The sequence below is a fragment of the Etheostoma spectabile genome, chromosome 11, assembly GCF_008692095.1.
Source record: "Etheostoma spectabile isolate EspeVRDwgs_2016 chromosome 11, UIUC_Espe_1.0, whole genome shotgun sequence".
NCBI classification, from domain to species: domain Eukaryota; kingdom Metazoa; phylum Chordata; class Actinopteri; order Perciformes; family Percidae; genus Etheostoma; species Etheostoma spectabile.
The window spans coordinates 834,183-857,000 of NC_045743.1; the positions used below are offsets into that span (position 1 = coordinate 834,183).

Sequence of the window (22,818 nt, forward strand, 5' to 3'; positions counted from 1 at the left end):
TGTCCTGCTACGTTCTGCTGGTCCTGCTCGTCCTGCTGTGTCCTGCTACGTCCTGCTGTGTCCTGCTACGCTCTGCTGTGTCCTGCTACGTCCTGCTGTGTCCTGCTGTGTCCTGCTACGTCCTGCTGTGTCCTGCTGTGTCCTGCTACGTCCTGCTACGCTCTGCTGTGTCCTGCTACGCTCTGCTGTGTCCTGCTACGTCCTGCTGTGTCCTGCTACGTCCTTCTACGTCCTGCTGTGTCCTGCTACGTCCTGCTACGTCCTGCTACGTCCTGCTGTGTCCTGCTACGTCCTGCTGTGTCCTGCTACGTCCTGCTGTGTCCTGCTACGTCCTGCTGTGTCCTGCTACGTCCTGCTGGGCCTTGTAATGCCCACAGTGCCCTGCTATGCCATGAACTACTACAAAGAACTGCTACAAACTACTATTTTTTTTTCTTCTATTTTTGTTATTTCCACTAACCCCAACCGGCCCGTCAGACACCGCCTACCAAGAGCCTGGGTCTGGGTCTGGGTCTGGGTCTGGATTTGGGGCTGGGTCTGGGTCTGTCCAAGGTTTCTGCCTAAAAGGAAGTTTTTCCTCGCCACCGTGGCCCTGTTGCTTGCTCTGGAGGAAACTACTAGAACTGTTGGGTCCTTGTAAATTATAGAGTGTGGTCTAGACCTGCTCTATCTATAAAGTGTCCCGAGAAAACTCTTGTTATGACTTGATACTATAAATAAAATTGAATTGAAATTGAATTGAATTTACTTTTGATTCACATTCTTTTAAATGACCATATGGTATAAATGAGACATTGACTTTTAATTTACTACTTTGAAAAAAGGTGTGAACAGCGCGCCCAGAGGTTTCTTCTCCTACCTGTTCCCGGTCGGCCCTCCTCTTCTCCTCCTCGGCCCTCCTGCGCTCTTCCTCCTCTTTGCGGCGTCGCTCCATCTCCTCGACGCGCCTCTTCTCCTCTTGTTCACGTCGGCGCTGCTCGCGCTCCTGCTGCCTCCTCATCTCGCGCTCACGCCGTTGTTGCTGGCGGTGGACACAGGAGGCGAGTTAACAGGGAAACCAGTTCACGTCCCATCGGACGACGTCCTAGTTCGGACTTTTTGTCTAGTCTTATGCGACACAGAGCTCAAGTTTTTATTATGATTTCCAGGCCACTGATAAGTTGTACAAATCAGATCCTGTGTCGCGTAACCCACATGTAACTTCTAACAGGGGGGGCCAAATAAAAACCACAGCTCGACTGAGCAGCATTAGTATAAACAAGACACAGCATGCAAAGAAAGCCACTTTTGCCATTGATATGGTTAACTCCATCCAAAGGACACACTGGTATAAATGCAAAAAAAGACAGAAAGACAGACAAGAAATAACAGACCACTACAATGAGAGCCCAAAACGAGCTCTAATGTAGATGCCAAAAGTGTATTAATTGTTTGTTTAATTAGACCGTAGAGACAATAAGTTACGATTACGGACCATTGTGGTTTACCATAGTTTGTTCTAAGTAAGACATCCAAGAGACCCTCTTTTTTCTTTTGATTTTGACAAGACATTATACTTACAGATTACTATGTTGACAACTTGGTCATTGTTTAAGCCATTTTTCTCCAATTTGAAAAGTTCTGCTATACTTAATCATGTATTGCAGTAAATGGAATATTTGGGGAATTTGAGCTGTTAGTTGGATTTCACTTTTGTCATTTATTCTTTTTACATTTTATAGGAGAAAATGTCAAAGCAACCAATTGACTTATGAAAATATTTTGTATGTGCAGTCTCACATGGATTTAAAAACTGCTGCTAGGTGCAAAGCAGTGGAGCATCTAGACTCATTTTGAGTGTATATTCTAAAACAAGATATGCAGTACTTTAAAGGCCATCTGTTCAAGGACATCTGCTATACTACAGTATGTGGCTTAGATAAAAATTAAGTTAAAGCAACCTTGATGCAAACTGTGATGTGTGATCTGTGCATTTTCCAAACTCTGAACACCAGGATAGTTGGGTATTTATTAACCTGTTCAAGTGGAGGACATATAAATACAGATGACAAGGTGACAGGTGACAAAATTAACATGTCAACATTTCAGGCCCTGCATTAAGTCTAAATTAGAGTAATATTTTAAGTCTGACAGGCACTTATCTAATACTTGGCTCTCTAAGCAGACAGATATAGAAATTACACTGATTTCTGTCAGTCAGCGTGTTGTGAAGGGGCAGGGAAAGCTGCAGGACATCAGTTTTGGTTGCGGTATCATGACGCGTCGTGTTTATATCAAGTCCGTGCTCAAAATTAGGGGTTCCACAGGAGGTAATGTATCACAACAGGAGAGCACATGTGCAGTGGTATTTGTCTGACATTGCCTAGGTTCAACTGTGGCTTCTACTGTCTGATTCATCTAGTGCTCTTATGAATCAGAAACGCAGCCTGGAGCAAAGAAGTCAACGAATGCTTCAAACCTCATTTTCGCATTTTACATTTTATTCATGTATTTGTTTGTCAGTCCCTCTTCTAGTATTCAGGGCTTTCTCTAAATCCAAATAATGTGGTTTAGTCAACTTTTTTTTTTTTTTAAGCCAATTTTTGGGCTTTTTAGGCCATTATTTTGACAGGACAGCGAAGACTTGAAAGGGGAGAAAGAGGGAACAACACATAGCAAAGAGCCGCAGGTTGGAGGAGTAAATCTCTATATATGGGTGCTCGCTCTACGAACTGAGCTACCCGGGCGCCCGGTTTAGTCTCCTCTGAGAGAAGTGAGGAGGAAACGCAGCAGCTCTCACACAGACACTAATAGAAGATGACCACAGCTAAAAGAGATAAAGGATAATTACAAAAAGTATCTAAGGGGACACAAATTCATTTTTTTTCCTTACGAGCCTTAAATTGATTTTGGAGTTTGGTGTATAATATTATCAATCAAAAATCGGACCACTAAACCTCCAGGTTTAAAGTCTCTAATCTTATTACTATCTTATAAACTGCACCTGATTAACTGGCTATGTCCCCATGGCTACTCATACTGAGCAAAGACTTTGACCATGGCTTTTTTTTTTCAACAGCATTTCCTAAGTCACATCACCTCCTTCTTAGAGGAGGAGAGAAGAGAAAGCTTCACGAAATGGAAAACTTCAGTCCATGATAGGTGTTTGGGTTAGGGCTGCAACTGATCATTAATCTGTGAATGTGCACGTACAGTATATTATACACACACAAATTTAATCAATTTATCGTAAAATGTTAAAAAAAAAGTTATAACAAAGCGCATCCAAGTTTCCCACAAGCTCCGGGGTGATGTTTGATTGCTGGTTCTGTCTTTTCAAAAGGACAAAATACATCCAAAAGCAATTACAACTCAAATTTTAATTATTTTATATTATTCAATTTACAATGATATATTAAGACTGTGTATATATATAGAGAGGGAGAAGCTGAAACCAACAAATATTTAGCATGTTGGCTTGATAAATGGCTAAAGATTGTAGTTGATTAATGTAGTTGATCAATTAGTGTGGCTCGAAGGAAGCACATGGCTGGGATTAAAGCCCGACATCAGGCGCGTCTCCTTCACCTCTTGCTATCGGGGATAAACAAATTTATCTAAAGCTTCTCTGTGTTGGCGAGCTCGTTCCCTCTGGACGGAGAACCTCTCCTCGATGTAGAGGATGCAGGAAGAAGCTTCATAAATAACTCACGTTCCCTCAGAAACAAGAGTATTTTTAGACTTATTGTAACTTACAGTGTAACTCCCGGGAGGGATGCTGTGATGCTTGATAAATAATATATACTTTTTGGATATGGTTTTCAATTAAACAGTGACTGGTCAAGCAAAGAGCAGCTTTTTCAACCTGATTTTGTTTGGGACAACACTGCTTTGGAGTTTGCCAACATTTTAATAGCTGTTAGGGCACAATGCAGCCCTTAAGGACAGCTTCACAACAATGCAAGTACATGAAATATTCAGATTTTAAACAGTTAAACGAAATTATATGTAAAATAAAATTAAATAGTAAATGCATCCAAAATGTTTCTGTTTATTTCATGAGTTAATGAGTGAGAGCAGGGTAGGGGACAGGAAAACAAGAGGTTTAGGAAGATAAAGATATGAAATCAATGTTCCAAGACTGCTTTATCCGAGTAATGTTCCTATTCTTAGATTTGGATTTATTTTATGTCTCTCTTTTATTTAGTATATGCACATTTATTTTTTTCATTATTTTCTCTATTTAATTAGCTTATTTTGGATACTGTTCCGATTAAACTAAACAATCTGATTTATTTATATAATTTGCTTTATATCTGTACATGAATATAATTTTATAATTCTTTTTATACAAATGGAAAGGAGCACTGAGACAAACAAAATACTGTATGCATAGTGTTCTTTGGCTCAATATTTAATATTTTTTGGAAATACAGTCATGCACTGCAGTGTCCATGTCCACCTCTATTTGTTTTCTTTCCTGCCAAAGTGTCAGATATCCGTGTTGCGTGTGACTGCAGACTGTGTAACTCGGTCATGTCTGAGGCCTCACCTCCTCCAGCCGTCTCCTCTGCTCCTTCTGCTGCTCGATGCGTTTCTGCCTCTCGGCCAGTAGCTGGCGCTTGTACTCCTCCTGCTCGCGGAGCTGCTGCTCCTGGAGGAGCTGCTGGCGGCGCAGCGCCTCCGAGCGCTCCTTGTTCTCCTGCTGCAGCCGGATGAAGTCACGGCGCAAAGTCGACTCGCCCGGCACGTTGACTATTGAGCTATACGGGGGACGCAACGAGAGAGGCTTTAGCTGCTTTTTTTTAGCTCATTACATTGTTTTTAAGAAGAGGTGATGAAGGTTTTTCAATGTAGGATGTAAATAAATTGCCAATTTTTTCGACATGAGGATGCTGATGATTTGGTGTTAAGGTGGCATCACCAACATTTTTGTAAATATTAGAAAATAACAGTTACATATCACTGGAAAGCTGCTGTTGAGCTCCTTCTGCCAAAGCCACACACTTCTAATTGCGAAGAATGACAAAAGGGAAAAACACAAAAACGTTTGCTACAGATTTTATATGCTCTAAATTAGAATTTCTGTACTTGTTTAGATTACATGATTAAATTTCATATTTAGCTTTTGCTCTGCTCTGGATTCCATCAGAACTAGGTTCATGCCCCTCCTGCTCTGGCCTGTGGTTCGTGCATACTCATATAGAACATGGTAGTGGTTAGCTTCTTGTACTGGGAGAAGTTATCATGTTTAGCTTGTTTTTAGTGCAGGTTGACAAGACAAATGTACAGTTTTTACAGTGTACTGTTCCATATGCGTTGTGATAATATATTCTCACCTTGGCTCTCCTTCTTGCTCAGATGCCTCTTCCTCCTCTTCTTCACTGCCGCTGTATTCGTACTCCGTCTCATCTGAGGATAGTACGGGAAAAGAATAGAACAGCTAAGTAAAAGTCGTTAAAATGTTAAACTGAAATTGTTTAACTGAACACACCATGTACACGCGGGTTATTGTTTTATTATTATGAGCTAAGCTTTCTTCTCTAAGAGTCAAAGTGACAAACTAAATAAATAGAATATAAAACACAAAATCCTCATAAAATCATGCGTTTTGCTTAAAATTTAACAAAAGAAAATGTGTAATTGTTTGACATATACTCGATTACCTACAACTCAGAAATGTCCCTTTTTTACTTTATATTAAGTTTATTCTTTTACTGTTTCCTTTCCCCATGACAAAGACACTAAACATCTCCACATTTTGTAGAGCAGCTACTGAACTTTTCCAGATGTTTATCCCCCCCATTCTAACACATGTTGGGTCATTAAGAGCAGCATTGTTATTGTTCATAGGTTAGCTTCCCAACAGCAACAAACACTCTGACACCATCAGATCTATCTCAGGGCTCACCCTTCTCGCCCCTCTTCTTTTTGGTCCGGTCGATGTGGTCTTTGAGCTGGATGCGGACCTGCCTTTCGTTGGGCTGGTCCCGAATGAAGGGGTGTTTCAGCAGCTGCTCAGTGGGAGGACGCTGAGTGTAGTTTTTCACCAGGCAGCCCTCGATGAAGCTGAAAAACTTCTTTGACCTGTTGGGTTACAGTTAAACGTGATGTTTGGAGATGACATGACATTCAGACACTTTAAAGGTAAAATACTGTATCAGTCAAAGGTTTGGACACACTTTCCTATTCATGTGAATTAAAAAGCATTTCCAAATGTTTTTTGAAGATTATTTTTGGGGCATTTTTAAGGCCTTTATTGACAGGACAGCTGAAAAAATGAAAGGGGAGAGAGAAGGGGGGATGTCGAACCCAGGCCCACTGCTTCAAGGAGTAAACCTCTATATATGGGCGCCCACTCTACCAACTGAACTGTCACCCACGTCCAAACTTCTGACTGGCACTGTAAGATAAACTTTATTGTCAGGTAGGATATCGGTCTTGGGAAAGAAGCGCTAACAACAGCTGCCTACAATCGCACGCATTAGTATGTTGCAGTAGCACAGTCCGTAGGGAGTTGGGTTGGAAACTGGAAGGTCGCCGGTTAAGTCCCAGCATAGACCTAAATACGGAGCATGGATCGTTAGCTGGAGCCAGTTCACCTCCTGGGCACTACCAAGGTGCCCTTAAGCAAAGCACCGAAACCCCCAACTGCTCGGGGCCCTCCTCCAAGCAGCCTCCTCCTGAGCATGTGCGTAATTCAGGCCTGTGTTTAATGTGTGTGAAACTCTACTATAACAGAGTGAAAATTGTGAATTTCCCCTCGGGGTTAGATGTTGTCTTCTTCTAAATACAGTTTTTCACAGACAGTACATGACAATTTTTTCTTTATAAAAATAAAAATAAAGAGCATCATTATATTTGTTATTTAAAAGATTAATAGAAGAGAGATTTAAAAACTGAAGCCCACCATTTTTTCGACTTGAGTCGAGGAGGAGGGTTTCTGGGAATGAGGAAGAGGGCTCTCATTGGATGCATGTCACACAGAGCTGGAGGAAACAATAGAGAAGAGAGCCAAAAACACACAAAGCCACACATATTAGACTGAACTTTTATGTATTCATGATACTGTTGCCATAGGAATAAACAAGGTAAATAGAAAGGTAAAGTTAAGCTACAATTTAAAGGGTAAAAATGGATTATGTCATTAGCTGCTTTCCGACCAGGTAGTTACAGGAACGTATTTATAAGAGTAGTTCACTCTAAACAGTTCTACTGACTACTCTCCCCCAAACCGGTTTTGCCACATGCATTCGCACTGACCAGTGGCCATAGGAACTGGTAAGAGGGGTAAGGGAGTGACGCAAGCACATCAACGGTCTTTATAGCATTAAAATCTGAAATCAAATACAGCAACAAAAAAGTATGAACTAAATACTAAATCTAATGTATATAGCCTATGTCATAATTTAAACAAGTCTTCCGAAGAAAAAAGGGTATTTCTCTCTCTCCCCCGCCTCTGCCTGGTGTGTGTGCGTGTGTGTGTGTGTGTGTGTGTGTGTGTGACGGCTGGCCTGCTTGTAGAGTTTAACTCCGAAAAGACTGTTAACCACAGGTTCTCGATGATCTTATAATTGACATGTGTTGTGATATTTAACCAAACAATCCGTCAACGATGAAATTAAAGCCTCTTATTTACGAGAGCGGTCTGAGAGATCTCCAGCTTACAGCGCGGTCTCCGAGCATGACTGGCCAAGCCACGAGCTAGCGGCCACGAGCTAGCGGCCCCGGCAAGCGCTAGCTGGCTGTCACATCACTTTATGGAGGTTGTCAACACCAAAAACCTTGAAGCAAATTTTCAATTCGGCAACGATTTTTGCAGTTAATTTCAACCCTAAAACGTTCTCAGAAGTGAATTTAGTGATGAATAAGACACCGAAAACTGTTAAAATTGGCTCTTGTTGGTCTGTTTGTACTGGAAACCCAACTCTCATTGACCTAGGTTCCTGTGCGGAAAATAGGAGCTGAAAAAGTTACAGGAACTCTGGTCAGAGGAACTTAAAAATCCCCAAATTGGTCCAGTCGAAACACAAGCAAAAAAAAAAATAAGATCATCATATAAATGTTACGTTCTAGGAACTGCAAAAATCCCTCGGTCGGTATGATCACTTTAAGCAGATAAGGCAGTAGTTGATAGCTTCAGTCTTACACTACTTGTTCCCCACTTCTCCACTTACCAGAAACTCTGCAATCTTTAGCTTTGTTAGCAGAAGTTATAAAAAAACTCTTTTCCTGTTTTGTGCCGTGTAGGTAATTATAAAAATTTCTCAAAATTCCAATTTAAATGATATAATCTTTTCAAAATGACACACAAACCACCATTAGGTGTAATATGTACTTACGGGGAGCTCCCTCAGCCATCTCTATAGCCGTGATTCCACAGGACCACAGGTCACTCTGATGGACAGAAGACAAGATCAGTTAAACGAGTGTGTGTGCATGTTTCAATAACACGTGAATGTGTTATATCTAACAATGCAGGGGTTCTAAAACTTTAAAAAAGGCTGTCTGTGCAAGAATAGACCATTAACATTTTTTCTTCTATTTGTTCTGGGAACCCTTTGATAAGTTGTCTGGAAATCTATTGAAACAGTCCCTGACTGTAAAACAGTAGATCCAGTATCTCACCCGGTAGTCATAGGTAGCATCTGGGTTTTCATCACAAGCGATGACCTCTGGAGCCATCCAATATGGCGTCCCGATGAAGGTGTTCCTTCGACCGACCGTCCGGTCCAGCTGAGCACTCACACCAAAGTCCACTGGGAAATAGAAAGTTAACATCAATTATTATTGGTCCAAACCATTTTCTCTAACAGCATCATTTCTATAAAGTGTCTGAAAACCAAAAGAGTGACTTTAATATATCTATTTAATATCTAGTATATCTCTTTAATATCTAGTTTGGGAGCATTCTAACAATGTTCAAGTTGTGGTTTATGATAAAACACATTTCCAGTTGCAAATTAAAAACATTTCATAGAAACGGTTCAGATCCTGTAAAAGCAGACTATCATTGTCATTGGTCTTTTAAATTTCCGCCCCTGCGCCAAATATCTAGAACGCCTTGTTACATAAAATGTTACTCGTTGTCTTTCCATATTAAAACCACCAAACTCCGGTCTATAGTCCGTGTTGGATCCTGACTCAGTGTAAAGGTCAAGCTGTTGCTCTGTTACGTGGCTCTGTCTCGCCTTTCTTTAGCTAAACTACAAAGTGTTTTATTGTGGCCTCAGTGGAGACATGTGGTTTATGCGGTGTGTCACAGGACGGCAACAAAGGAGGTCTCAATCTGATTACATATAGTTATCTAATCATAGAGAATTAAAGATGTAAAACAAGATTAATGAGTGTAAAATTCAAACAAGGAGGGCTATTTTAATTTAGAGATCATGAATCAAAATATACTTAAAGATAATCTTGAGAAAAGTAAGTTACTCTGATGTTTTTCTTCAGGCCCCATTTCAATAAGTGTTATACAGTAAAATGGAGAGGAGTTCAGACAAAGTGACATCCTCTGAAATGTATGAATATCGTAGAGTTTTGTTTTATTGTTTACTTTTAGTCGTCAGTAGAAAGACAAAGAGAAGAGTAACATCTGTCCATTTCCAGAACTCTCTGTTTTTCTTGTGCTTTGAATATGACCCCTTGTTTTCTTTACCATGTTTGAGATGCTGAGCCCACCCTGAGGTGAGATCCTAAAACCGCCACTGAATTGTCAACCACAATTTTGTCCAGGAATTCAATCAAAGTCAGGCATTTTGCTCACTGACTGAGCCGTTTCCCTGGTCAGAAAAACAACCGAGCCAATAAGAGCTTTGCAGGCAACATTAAGCACAGCAACGTTATCTTCACACGCCAGAGCCCGAAAAAGAGTGACAGAAAAACAGCAACAAAAATGGAGAGGAGATCCAGGGTTTCTCCCGGGGTCATCAAGTTTCATTTAAGGCCTTTATAATAACACAGAAAATGCAATTTCTAATACCGGTTTCACAGTCATACTGAGCCAAAGTATAAAGGATAATTATTTGTTATTATCTCCCAGTATGTCAGTACTTTCCTTTAGTTTATAACAATAATTCCTACTGATATAATCACATCATTATATTTACGTTAATTGACCCAAAAAAGCAGCAGAAAATGGATGGATAAATTGACCAATTAAAAATGATTAATTCACTAATATCAGCACTTCCTGCCCACTATGACAAGATGAGCTCCTTGGCTACCATAGCTAGCAGTAGTGGCAATGCTTCCTATTGGTCTCCTGCACACGCAATCAAAACAAACAAAGTATTTTGAAGCTCTTTTGTCGATCATAAAATGAATATGCTGTGAAAAAATATCAACCTCTAGCCCTGTCATGGGTCTGTGTGAGGATCCTTTCCACCAAGATGATCAAAAGATATTGGTTATTTTCTAGTAAAATTAAGTGAATGCAAAACCTTGACTCAGTTTTTACAAGGATTTTAATTTTAATTAAGGGCTCCAACTGTGCAATCGGGTGAAACTTGACTAAACAACCCTGGTAATGAAAGAGCTCTAATTTGCACAAGCACGGTGCTGACTCAAGTCTGGTTCTGCAGTACAACGTTCTTTCAGTGCAGTCATCCAAAGCTCAGTGTAGGCCGTGCTCCCAGTCTACAGGCCCAGTTTGAACAAAACAAAATCAACACATACCCAGTTTGACTTCAGCGTTTTCCGTCAGCAGCACGTTTTGTCCCTTGATGTCACGGTGGATGACATGATGAGCATGCAGGTGAGCTAATCCCTGTAGGGTGGGACACAAAAAAAAGCAACAAAATAGTAACATATAACACACAGCCCATGACATCTTTCGGTCAAACCCACAACACTCCACCCCACTCTGTCTTTCTGTGAAACATTTGCACTTGATCCTCCTAACAGTCACACTTTTAGCCTTAACAACAAAAAAAATCTTGTTTGAGTTTTCCCTCTATAGTATATTTGACTATATGTCAATAGGAATTTGTCATGAAGAAGCTGAAAGGGGCACTGACCCGGAGGATCTCTCGGGAGATGTAGGCGATCCAGTCCTCCTTCAGTGTGTTGCCTTTGGTGTTTTTCACCAGATCCGTGATGGAACCGGCACCACAGAACTCCATCACCAGCTGGAGGAGAGAACAGGAGATACTGAGAAGACTGTGGACATCCACCCACACCCACACATCTCACACATCATTCTGACATTTATTTATTTTATTTAGCATATTTACTATACTTATTTATCTTCGTTTTATCTTGTTTTACGTTGCATGACTTTTGCACTGTGTTTTTTGTTAAGCCACAAAACACTGAGGCAAAGTTCGTGTATATGCAAACCTTCTTGGCAATGGTACTGTTTTTGATTTTTAGCTGTTGTTGTTCGCAGGCAAAGTGTGTGAACAGATACGGTGTGTGAAGGCATATTAACTCTGTACACAGCCCCAATAGAAGAAAGATGTTTGGTCCAGCATCTGGACTTGATGCTGCCTGGTTTAAAACCTTATGGAGGACAGTCAATAATATATTTTAGGAACAAAATCAATTTAAAGATTTTCCTCTTTATTTCTAAATGAATCTAATTATGTCCCCCTTTGCTCGTTGCTTCATTTTTCTGCAAATGCTCTTATTTGGCTTTTTTCTCTTGCTTGATTGCTAGTTTTAGCTTCATTGAGCTGTGTTAGTAATTCTAGTTGAAGAATTATTGATACGCAAGGTTTCAGTCAAAAGGGAAAATGTAGTTAGAAACTTAAAATAACAATCCAAGGCTGTCAGTGGTAACAACATTTTATTTTTAGTGGACATACATTTACAGCCGCAACTTCCCATAGGATTACATTGTAGCCTGGTTTGTTCACATTAGTAACTTAAAAACAAATGCACGGGAAAATAGGGTCCAGGTTGAAAAATACCCAATTTACCATTTAACTTACAACACCTTGCTTTCAAGACATCACATCATTATAATGGTAGAAATAGACTCACCCATAGCTGGTCGTCGTGGCCTGGAGGACTTTTTTTGATGAAGGCTCCATAATAGGTGGCTATGTTTCTGTGGTGGGAGTACTTCTTCAGCATGTTGATTTCCAGCTTGATTTCCTCCTCTTCATCCTATAAGAGAGAGAGAGAGTGTGTCTCATCAGCATGGATTTAATAATTTCAATTTAATGGTATTTATCGTATTAAATCATAAGTTATGTCAAGACACTTTCCAGTTCTGGGTGTAGCAGGGCACATTCTTATGACCTGTGAAGTAGCAAGGAAGGAACTATATGAACTAATAGAGTAGATAAAAACAAACAATATTAAGTCTTTTCATTCCTGTTGATCTGGTTTAAGCCAGAGACACAGGGGAAGGACGGATTAGCACCGAGACACCGACAGATAAACATCAGTTATAAGTGAGTGTCATGATCAGGTTACCTGGAAAGACACTGACTGGGATTGGCAGTGGCAGGTGATTTTTTAAATTTATTAAGTATTCCATTAATATATTGATAGTTTATAATCTGCATGCGTTTTTCATCTTTATTGGTTTTACACATGCGGCTCTGTACAAAACTGTATTAGTAACCTATCTTTGGATTATGGATTTAGTCAAACAAAACAAGCAATTTGGAGATATCACTCTGGACTCTGGGAAACTACGATGGGGATTTTGGGGATCTTTTTTTTCTGAAATAGATTAAGAAATTAATCTTCAGGAATTGATATTAGTTGCAGCTCTGAATATTATTTCTGGCCTGTGTGTTTACCCCAAAAAACGTGTGCTGCATCTTTAAATGCATCACCTTGTGTTGTGTAAGGGTTACAAACAGAAAAACGTGTTTAATGCTGAGAGCCGTAGTCTTTCCTGCTACATGTCAAGCAGCTCCACTACAAGTGTGGGGAGTGGAACTTGTTGTAAAATGTTAAATTTATTAGAAAACACATTTTCACTAATACTCAGATTTTCTCCAATGTTTGAGAAGAACCAGTCATTGATTTTTACAGACTCTGTAATGTTTAAGGCTTTGGCCCTCCCCCCCCAATGTGGGACACGTAAAGACAGGAAAGAAAACGCATGAAAAACAAAACTATGTTTGTTACCTTAACAGTAAAGAGTAAAACCCAACTGAAACTTCCTAGGCGGTTTTGAGTCCATCTATGAGAGACGTGCTGAAAAGCCACCCAAGGAAACAATGTCCAAACCAGTCTAATAAACAGTTATCACTCCGAGACAAACAGATACAGGCGGAGGTGGAAATGATAACAGAGCCGAACAAATTACTGTCTCTCCCTCTCCCACACTCAGGATATTACGTACAGAATCAGACACGCATACAGACACATAACAAGATCAAGCGATAGTTTCTCATCCATTGCAGCGTCACTGAAGCGGTGTGACATTTATTTGCGAGCACTTTGCATCAGCCGAGCCCGTGCGTCTGATCCCGTGGGCCGACCGCGGCTGACATGATATGACATTTTCGTTATTGCGGCCGGTCGATATGCAAGAGCTCAAAAAGGCGGCTGCAGCCCGGACTTCTGAGACAACTGAGCGCTGCAGCAACCTCGTATGTCCACAGAGGAAAAGCTCTGAGGAACTGAGAAGGAAACTGTTTAGCTTTTCATACTGAAACAGACATCTTGGCATTTCGTAGTAGCAGCTGTTATCATTCATGGCAAGAGTGCTTATGGCAAGAGACCGTATTTATGCACAGCAGTGAGCTAAATGCAAAGGTCAGCATGCTAACATGCTCACAAAGACAATGCGAATGCTGATGCTTAGCATGTGCTTTGTTTAGCATAATCAATCACCATCTTATTTTAGCATGGTAATATTCGCTATTTAGCACTAAACACAAAGTAAAACTCGTGGGATGTTTTGCAGCTATCTGCTCATAAAACAGAAATTTATTTTAAACATTTAAACTTGATGATGGTGCGATATTAAAGTTCAGAGGATCACCAAAGTGTTTTATAGCTTGACATGAAGGGGACATGGGAGAATGTCTGCACCAAATTTATGGAACAAAAATTTTACATTTCACTCAAAACCACAAAAGTTAGCCTCAGAAGATAGAGGGAAAACTCAGGGTATCGCCAAAGTCAGTAGGATACATCCTCTGGAGACCATGAATGTCTGGCAACCCTGCCTGTAGTTGTTGAGATATTTCAGTCCGTGGACGTCAGACAGACATCCCAAGAGCCAATGCTGCTAGAAATCTAAACATATAACCATGACTGTATCAAGAGAACCAGCAACTTCAGCAGACAAAACTAACTACATTTGGCTTTGGGGTTCTAAAAGAATGTAAAATGGCGGTAAAACTAAAATGATGATTGATGTCTATCATTCAACTTACAACTATGAATGTAAACTGAAAATCAAACTGTGGTTTGAGAAGAAAGCTGGTCTGTAACCCTCTGGGGTTAAAGAAATAAATAGCCGCTTTTTGTCAACACATCACCGTTGATCAATAGCCACCACCAAATGTTGCTAGGAAAAAACTTACGCTGATGTGACTGCATTGCAGAAAAAGTGATGTTTTCCTAATATGTGCATTTTAAGACATTAACAACATGTTTTCACGCAAGTAGAATAAATACCACATACTAGTTAAGTTAATGCAGCGTGACGGCTGCCAAGACAGTCAACCTCTATATTTATCACTGCAGCCCTCATTCTGTTAGCTGTCAAACTTGTATTTTCATACAGAACATTATGGTGTGATTAAATTACACACACACACACACACACACACACACCCCCCCCCCCCCCCCCCCCCCCCCCCACACACACACACACACACACACACACACACACACGTCTTATCAAGCACTGCAGCCGCAGAAGCAACACATGACAGACTGCTGACATTTCTGAGTCTGGTCCAGAGGTTAAAGGGCAATTCAGCCAAAACTTCAGCATTTAAAGATGAAAGAAGAATTTAAATCATGCAACTAAAAATACACTGCAGCTCAGTTTCACTATCTCTAAAATACAGAACACCAAGTTAATCGGATGTTTGGCCAACTGACAACTGAACTTGCTATGATAAAAAGCAGTGATTTTTATGCTGCCAGTCATTTGGAGAGTATTTCCAAATGGTAGAGGTGTCATGTTGGAACAAAACTCTTTTAGGTTCAAACTATCTTTGCGCTTTAAGCCGTTATTACTGGGACATTAAACATATATTTCCTGCTGTTTTGCTACGATAAAAAAGCAAAGCCTATGTTAGAGAGTCTAGCAGACTTAACAGCTTTTAGTTTATACATGCTATGCATGTTTTTTCATGAAATGTTTAAGAAAGCAGTAGGTTTTCATGAGAGGACATTGCCACATGCAAGCACAAAACAACTGATTTTCATTTTGCTTTAATCTGCTGAAGCTGTTTAAAGAGTTCAGCAGGAGTTTTGACTGTCTGTGAAGATGATGGGGTCAGAGGGTCAGCCAGCCTGTCAGCCAATCCCCTGAGTCACAGTTAGTCAGCCAGCCAGTTGGTTACTGCTTCTGCCAGGCAGCCAGTCATTTAACCAGGCAGCCGGCCAACCAATGAGCCAACAAACCAGACTGCTGGCCAGCCAGGCCTTCTGTTAATCCACTCATCAGCAGCAGACCATCAGCAGTCATCTAGCCAGTCACCCAGCAGGTGAGCCTGCCGACCTGTCAGTCAACCAGTCAGTCGCTCAGTTACATAATTAAACCATATTTTGGTTAAAAGATAGGATACTAAAAGATGTACATAAAGTCAACATGCACGCACAAGCAGTACCTTTTATGGTCAACACCCACAAATTGCTGGTCATGTGAAGGTTTTTGGAACAAGTCAGTGTAATTACAGATGCTGAAGACAGAGTTGAGGAGCATGAACGTTCTTACACATTCATTCATGAGATGAATATAGGTTGAAAATAACAGCGTAAAGAAGAGAAGATAAGAATCACCTCTATTAAGAAAACACAAGTATGGTTACAATCCTTTGTGTTCAGAGATTTTAGAGACACTTGTGGAAAATGTGAAAAACAAAAAAGTATGGAAATGTAATGTAATGTAACAAACTGATCTCATCTTTAATAACTGGACTTTAAGAACTACACCATGGGCTGAGAGGTGGACAAAAATAGGGAAAATGGGCCAAGTAGAGAGATGATGGCAGCAACTTTGCTTATCAATTATAAAATTATACTTTTCTGATATCCAACTTCAAAGTTATGGGTTTCTTACCTCCTTTTTAATTGAACAAAACAAGTCAGACATATGAAAATGCAACAGTGTTGAGGTGTTTCTAAACACAATCCGCCATCCAAGACTGAATACGAAACAAATTTCAATCATCAAAACTATTGATTAAACTGATATCTGATCAAAATGTCAGAAGAATAACACTAAGGTTATGACAGGGCTGCAATTATTATTTTGATTTTGATAATTATCACAATTATGTGTCTATGTAAAATTTTGAGTGATTGTCAGAAAATTGTGAAAAATATTTTCTTGTTTTTTTTTTCAGCCAATAGTCCAAAACACAAAGAGACTAATCAATGATAAAATTAAAATAAAACGTAGTAAATCATCACATTTGAGAAGCTGGAAACTGAATATTTGGTATTTAAAAAACGACTTAAACAATTGATCGAAATGTCAAATTGGGTGTTTATTAGTTCCAATTAGTAACTAAATTGCAGCTGTTGCCGCCAGTTTTTTTTGCGTCTGACTGTTTTCTATGTGGAGCTCGACCAGCAACACAGTCGGTCTTTCAGAAAGCATCATTAGGATTCAACAGACAACACAGAAAAACACACACAGCCCATTGTGTGTGTGTGTGTGTGTGGTGTGTGTGTGGTGTGTGGTGTGTGTGTGTGTGTGTGTGTGTGTGTGTGTGTGTGTGTGTGTGTGTGTGTGTGTGTGTCGTTTGAACACTGTCCATTATTCTGGACACTCATTGTCTCCATCACTTCCGTCCTTGCAGCATCATTTTCCATCACTGTCTCCAATAGTGACTTCAGCCCCATGTTCATGCTCATGTATCCCATCATTAACGACACCTCACTTCTCTCTCTCTCTCTCTCTGTCTCTCACTTTCCCCGTTTTATACACACACACACACACACACACTCTCACATGTCCACAGCCAGTTGTTCACAACAAGGCGTCCTGAAGCTACTCATTATCATTCCTGTGCATGAAATGGTGGGGAGACTCGTTGGCGGCCATATCGCTGCTAAAGTATTACAGCACACAATGTGAGCAGAGCTAACAGAACGGCGACCCCCGGGGGAGCAGACAGCCGCAAAATGGAAGCAAAAGGGAAAATGGAAGCTGAGTAGGAGGGAGACTTTGGCTTTGACAAAGGCCAAGAAAGGTTGACATGTCTTTAATGACATGTCTTTAACAGACAACCAGGAACCTGGAGGGACTTGTTTCAGCGACTATTTTAAACACTCACTGCATTCTTGTCATTGCTGATGAAGCCTCATGTGCAGCAAGTGTTTAACATAATTCCATTAAAAAAAAATCCCTCCACGTTCCTGGTTGTCTAAAAGGTTTTGACCTCTCTTGACCGCTGTAGAGTTGCTTGGATTATTATGAATCTAGTCTGTCAACACAATCTCTCACTTAGCAATTCACATTACTAGTTTGTTAGGAATGACTATTGGCAATTTAAGCATTAGGATGAAGACTAAATCAAGGAGACAGAAACTCACAGACCGCAACTGTGACCCAAAAATAAAATAATGATTCCCTGGGTGAAAACATTCAACAGAACTGTATGTGACTGTAACGCCATAATCATCTCCAAAATGTTTTATTTTGAAAGTTGACAAACCTTCCATCCACACAATATATATTACTGTATATATTATATGTATTATCATACGTCATGACCAAAGTTATTATAATTCAAACTATAAACTAATTGACCATTGAATTGAATATAAACCCCTAAAAAAGAATGACATTTTAAAGTGACGTTTTCTACTGATATTTTCTTTAAACCAACACAAAAAAACTCAGTTTCTTTCGCAATATGTTTATTGTTCAAGTTGATATCGCGACGACAATTTAAAAAAAAACGCCCTACTCACTCAATCATTCTCTGGGGGGGCTGTGAATCTCGGGATCAAATTTCATAGTCATCTATCCAACACAGATGTTTCACCCTGCACCAACCAGCTAAGTTTCCCAATCCCTCCCAATTCTAAAACACTGCATTTTGTTAAAGAAAAGAACTTTCCGGGGGATGTACCCCAAAAATTTAAAAAATTGACAGGCTGGCACTCTAGAAGTTTTTTATTTTATTCTTCAAAAAAAACAACATCCTATTCCTTAAAACCCCTTTCCCCTTTCACAGTTTCTGATTTGGACGCGAGCAGCGGATGGGGGGGGAGGGTGAGAGAGAAGAGAGAGGGGAAGGAAGAGAGAGGAGAGAAGAGAGAGAGAAGAGAGAGAGAGAGAAGAGAGAGAGAGAGAGAGAGAGAGAGAGAGATTTTTGAATTTTTAATGTTTATTTTTTTCATGTGCAAATTCACAGAAAGAAAATAGAAGGGGAAAAAAGTTTCCAATTGTATCCAAGTCAACAGCAGCCCGAGGCTCCTCTTCTCCTCTCTCTCTTCTCCCCCTCCTCTCCTCCTCTCTCTTTTCTTTTCTTCTCCGCCTCTCTCTCCCCCTCTCTCTCTCTCTCTCAGTTTTTACACCCCGGGATTCTATTCAAAACCCCCTCACTTTTCCCCAAAAAGCGATGGGGCGACCGAAAAAAGGGGGGCAAGGGTTGAAACCAACTAGCAAGCGGGAAAATGCAAACAAAGAAAATGGGAAAAAACCGGGCAAAATCTGGTGAAGCATAAAAAAGAGCCAGAACACAGGGAGGGGATGGACAGGGGGAAAGGGGGCCCCCAAGGAGCGAAGGGGGGGAAAAAAAGGAGGGGAAAACGGGAGCCCTCCAAAATCCAAAGCACTTCAGCTGAAACCCTTCTCAAGGAAGGAAAAAAAAAAGTTTGTGTTGCTTTTTCTATTAACTCTCCGCTCTCCCCTCTCATTTTCACTTCTCCCCTTCCGCCTTTCCTCATCTCTCCACCCCCCTGATTTTGGTCCAGCTCAAAAACGGGCCCAAGATTTTTTTTTTACAGATTTTTTTAGAAAGGGGGAGAGATGAACCCTCATTCAGTGGAAACTTAAGTGTTGAAGTGCAGAAAATAACAAGTACGACAATAATCACAAAAACCTAAACTGTTAAAAACTGTGCATTAACAAGGTAAAATCAGTGATGTGTAGATATGTATGACTACATAATGACACAAAACAGACTGCTGATGTACAGTATAGTACAGTATTAACCAACAAAAATTACTTTATTATAATTTTACTTTATCACGTAAAACACACACATCTGATGAAGCACACAGAGGGAAAGTGTTTAGTCACATCCACCGGCAAGGCGCTAATAGTTGCAACGAAAGATGAAATAGTTGCTGCTGTCTTGATAACTTTCCACAGTATGTGAGTGTCACAAAACGTTGTGCAGTGTTCTGGCATCTCATAAGCTTTCAAACACATTAATCAGTTACTCATGTCTCATTGTCTCTCCAGTACCTTAAACAAGACAGGGACACCAACACAGACCCATGAGCTGTTTGACCGCAGGGCGCTGTACAGTCTGGATCCCCGCTAACTGCAGGTCCCAGAGGAGCTGATGCACACACCTCCAATTCACATTCTGAATCTCCTACTAGGAAAATTTAAGCTAAAACTCACCAAAATATTTAATTTAAACAGAAATACTAAATTGATCTATATTAAATGATAAAAAAAAAAATCTCTATAAAGCCCAGACCTACACCTGTATTTCATCATCTCTCTCTTCTCCTAAGTATCTCCCTCCTCGGCCTCTCTCTCCCACTCTGGATATTGAACAGGAAGTGGAATGTGGGTCAGAGCACATTTGCCAAGATGTGCACAGGGAATAGAGAGTAGACACGCAGAGAGAGAGAGAGAGAGAGAGAGAGAGAGAGAGAGAGAGAGAGAGAGAGAGAGAGAGAGAGAGAGAGAGAGGAGAGAGAGAGAGAGAGAGAGGAGAGAGAGAGAGAAGGAGAGAGAGAGGAGGAGGAGGAGAAGTAGATGTGTTTTGCATCCGTGACACGTCTGTGTATATAAGCTCCTGTGGTTCCCTTCATATGTATAACACACACCGAGATGCACATAGCAATGGCACTGATGTTTATGCGTATATGTGCACGTGAATATCTCAAGCTTTTTCTACTCAACTGTCATTCTTGGCGAGCATCCAGATCAACTCAGTGTTTATTTTAGAAAACGACTGAACCATGTGGAAAAGGACCATTATAAACATTTTGGCGGGTTTAAAAAAAAAAGAACCACCATGTCTTGAACATTCCCTACACGTGTGTTTCTCTTCAGTCATTCTGCTCGTATGAATACATAAACACATTCCCATCAAATGTTCCTGATCCTTCTTCATGTTCTCTCTTTAATCTGCACAGTTGGAACTGAAGATGTGGAGATTTTTACCAGAAACTAGGACTTCCAAAATGTTGCCTGCCATAGTGACAGCTAAAACAAACTAAGCAATCATCATAGAGGATACTGAATTATTGAAACCTTTCTTTAGTATATTCAGGGAAGCTGGAAAAAGCTTTTAAAGTGTCTATAATCAATATTCCTACATAGGTCGCTTCACTTCTGACGATCCATTGTTCAGATTCTGAGCCGGTACTTCTGCCTGCTTCTCCACACTGTGGGCGTGCCGACGGCCATTTACTGTAGGTAACGCCCTACGGATAAGTACTTCACACAACCCCACTTGAAAAGATCCAAACTGTCCCTTTAATAATGGATTTATTTCCCTGACAGACTCAAACTGCTGTGGTCATTTTTTCCTTTAGGGGAGTGTCAGACTGCAGCCACGGGAAACCATGGGAGGTGTGAAAAGGGAAAAGACTGCAGAGGTGGCAAATATTGAATAGTCTAAAAATAAAAGTGCTGCAAAGAGAAAGAATACAAAACACTATTCAAAACATGCCAAAATGTCCCATCAACCTTTTTAAGGGTGGTTGTTTTTAAAATTAGCATCTAGTGACAGTAGAGACAAGATAAATAGGGGTTGCAAGATGCTTAAAGGGAGATCCTATTACACAAAATTAGTTTGACTTTTCTCTAATTTTTTACTTATAAAACATGGAATACGTTCAGCTTTTCAGGCCTCTTTACCTTTTCCTTTAGGCCCCAGCAGGTGGTAATGGTTGTTAAAAATACATTAATAAAAACTACATACTGTATCTGCTTACAATGTTTCTAAATTGCTTATAAATGCTAAATAGGGGGGCCATTTAGGTAAAGCGTTGCCTACAAATCCTTCAAATTAAACAATGTTAAAAGAAATATGTCTAAAATACGGCCATCAGGGGTTTCAAGAAGGCTTTGCTTTATAAGGGAACCAGTAGCCTTGACATGATTAGCCAATCCCAATTGATCTGAAACCCTACTAAGACATCATTATTATGACACTAGTGAACTACATCTGCATTTGAATTCCATCCAAAGTGATATCTCAGACACTGTTACAGGCATTACTGCAACCAAAGATGTTCTGTTTTAGAAATGGGACTCATCCTAATAATGGGACTTAATATGAAGTATTAAGGTTTTAGACATACAGCTAAAGGCCAAAGGTGCACTCCTTTGAGTGTAACTGTTGACCCAGATTAAAGGATTTTATGTGACAGTCTTCAAGATACACTCATTCCTCTTTAAGGCGCCTGGGAAGGAAGTGGTCAAGTGACCTCAAATATGTGTTTGTGAATATTTTTCCCATTGTCTCAGTTATACAATGATGACTAATACATAAGGAAGGGGGAAAAAGCATTAAATTCACACCACCATCAACACAATGAGATGATGTTTTATAAGACATTTCTGCATGTGTACACACAAACAAACACTGGCTCCATTTACACAGACAGCCGTCTGAGTCCTAACTTCATTTCACGGAAACTGGCGATTATGCACCCATGGGTTCCAAAACACACACACGCATGCATGCGCACGCACACACTTTAAGTTTACTGATCTTTCTTTGAGAGTACTGGCAAAAATATCCCTCAGGAAATTAAAAAAATCTGTTGAGTTTCAAACACAAACTCAGCTTCATCCAATGAAGAACAAAATTACTAAGAGGGTTGGAAGCCGTATGATTATAAGCTTGAAAATGATTACTATTTTTGGAGAGAAAACATTGACAAGAGGGAGCAGAACGGTAAGAGAGAGAAAGGGAGGGGAGTGAGAGAAACTGTTTGTTTTGTTAACGGTTATATTGAACGCCTGAGTAAAGAATTAGAGCTGATTTAGTCCGACAGATGCCGGCGAACTAAATTTGGGATCAATTCCAAATCTGCAAACGCTGCATGCTGCTAAGGTCTGGTGACTGCTGCAGCGAGGTATTAGTCTAACCTCATGCCTCTTTCATGCATCTATCCCATTTTACAATATTTACAGTATGTCTCTTTTCAAAGTGGATATACTTGAATATATTAAAAAGCTGTGTAAAATCTCTCAAACAACAGTCAACAGACATGAACCTATACTTATAACAGAAAGGGAACTAGCTTTCAAATTTTCTACAGGATTCAACAATCCTGCAAAAGTGCAGCCGCAGTTTAACCAGCATGCAGTTAAAAAAGACTTCTACACTGACAACAATAAGCAATTTTCTATTCAGCTGAGTGGAAGTGCTGACAAGTTGGAGAGAAATATTGGGGCGTTTTTAAGTGGAAAAGTTGGTGTGTCTATAAAAGAAAAAATGCAATATATCTCTTAAGGTTTTATTTAAGTGTCAAAGT

General features: G+C 40.2%; 1 protein-coding gene and 1 long non-coding RNA gene across 16 annotated transcripts in view; one reads left to right on the forward strand and one right to left on the reverse strand.

The window, feature by feature from the left end:
• LOC116697881 (mitogen-activated protein kinase kinase kinase kinase 4) overlaps window positions 1–22,818 on the reverse strand; it is a 91,687-nt gene that overhangs the window by 25,182 nt on the left and 43,687 nt on the right. For 14 of the 15 annotated variants that reach the window (XM_032529470.1, XM_032529462.1, XM_032529473.1 and 11 more), the window contains exons 4-13: window positions 11,965–12,090; window positions 10,998–11,108; window positions 10,657–10,747; window positions 8,608–8,738; window positions 8,322–8,376; window positions 6,890–6,968; window positions 5,891–6,066; window positions 5,319–5,391; window positions 4,532–4,742; window positions 860–1,021 (exon numbers count right to left, since the gene is read on the reverse strand). In XM_032529470.1, coding sequence (XP_032385361.1) covers window positions 860–1,021; window positions 4,532–4,742; window positions 5,319–5,391; window positions 5,891–6,066; window positions 6,890–6,968; window positions 8,322–8,376; window positions 8,608–8,738; window positions 10,657–10,747; window positions 10,998–11,108; window positions 11,965–12,090 — 1,215 coding nt within the window. Of the gene's footprint in view, window positions 1–859; window positions 1,022–4,531; window positions 4,743–4,938; window positions 4,989–5,318; window positions 5,392–5,890; window positions 6,067–6,889; window positions 6,969–8,321; window positions 8,377–8,607; window positions 8,739–10,656; window positions 10,748–10,997; window positions 11,109–11,964; window positions 12,091–22,818 lie in introns of those variants that run through there. The other variant, XM_032529478.1, reaches the window with a different exon arrangement.
• LOC116697897 (uncharacterized) lies at window positions 6,284–22,613 on the forward strand. Its single transcript, XR_004334073.1, has 3 exons — window positions 6,284–6,353; window positions 9,886–9,892; window positions 22,603–22,613. It is a non-coding gene; the product is annotated as an uncharacterized LOC116697897 (long non-coding RNA).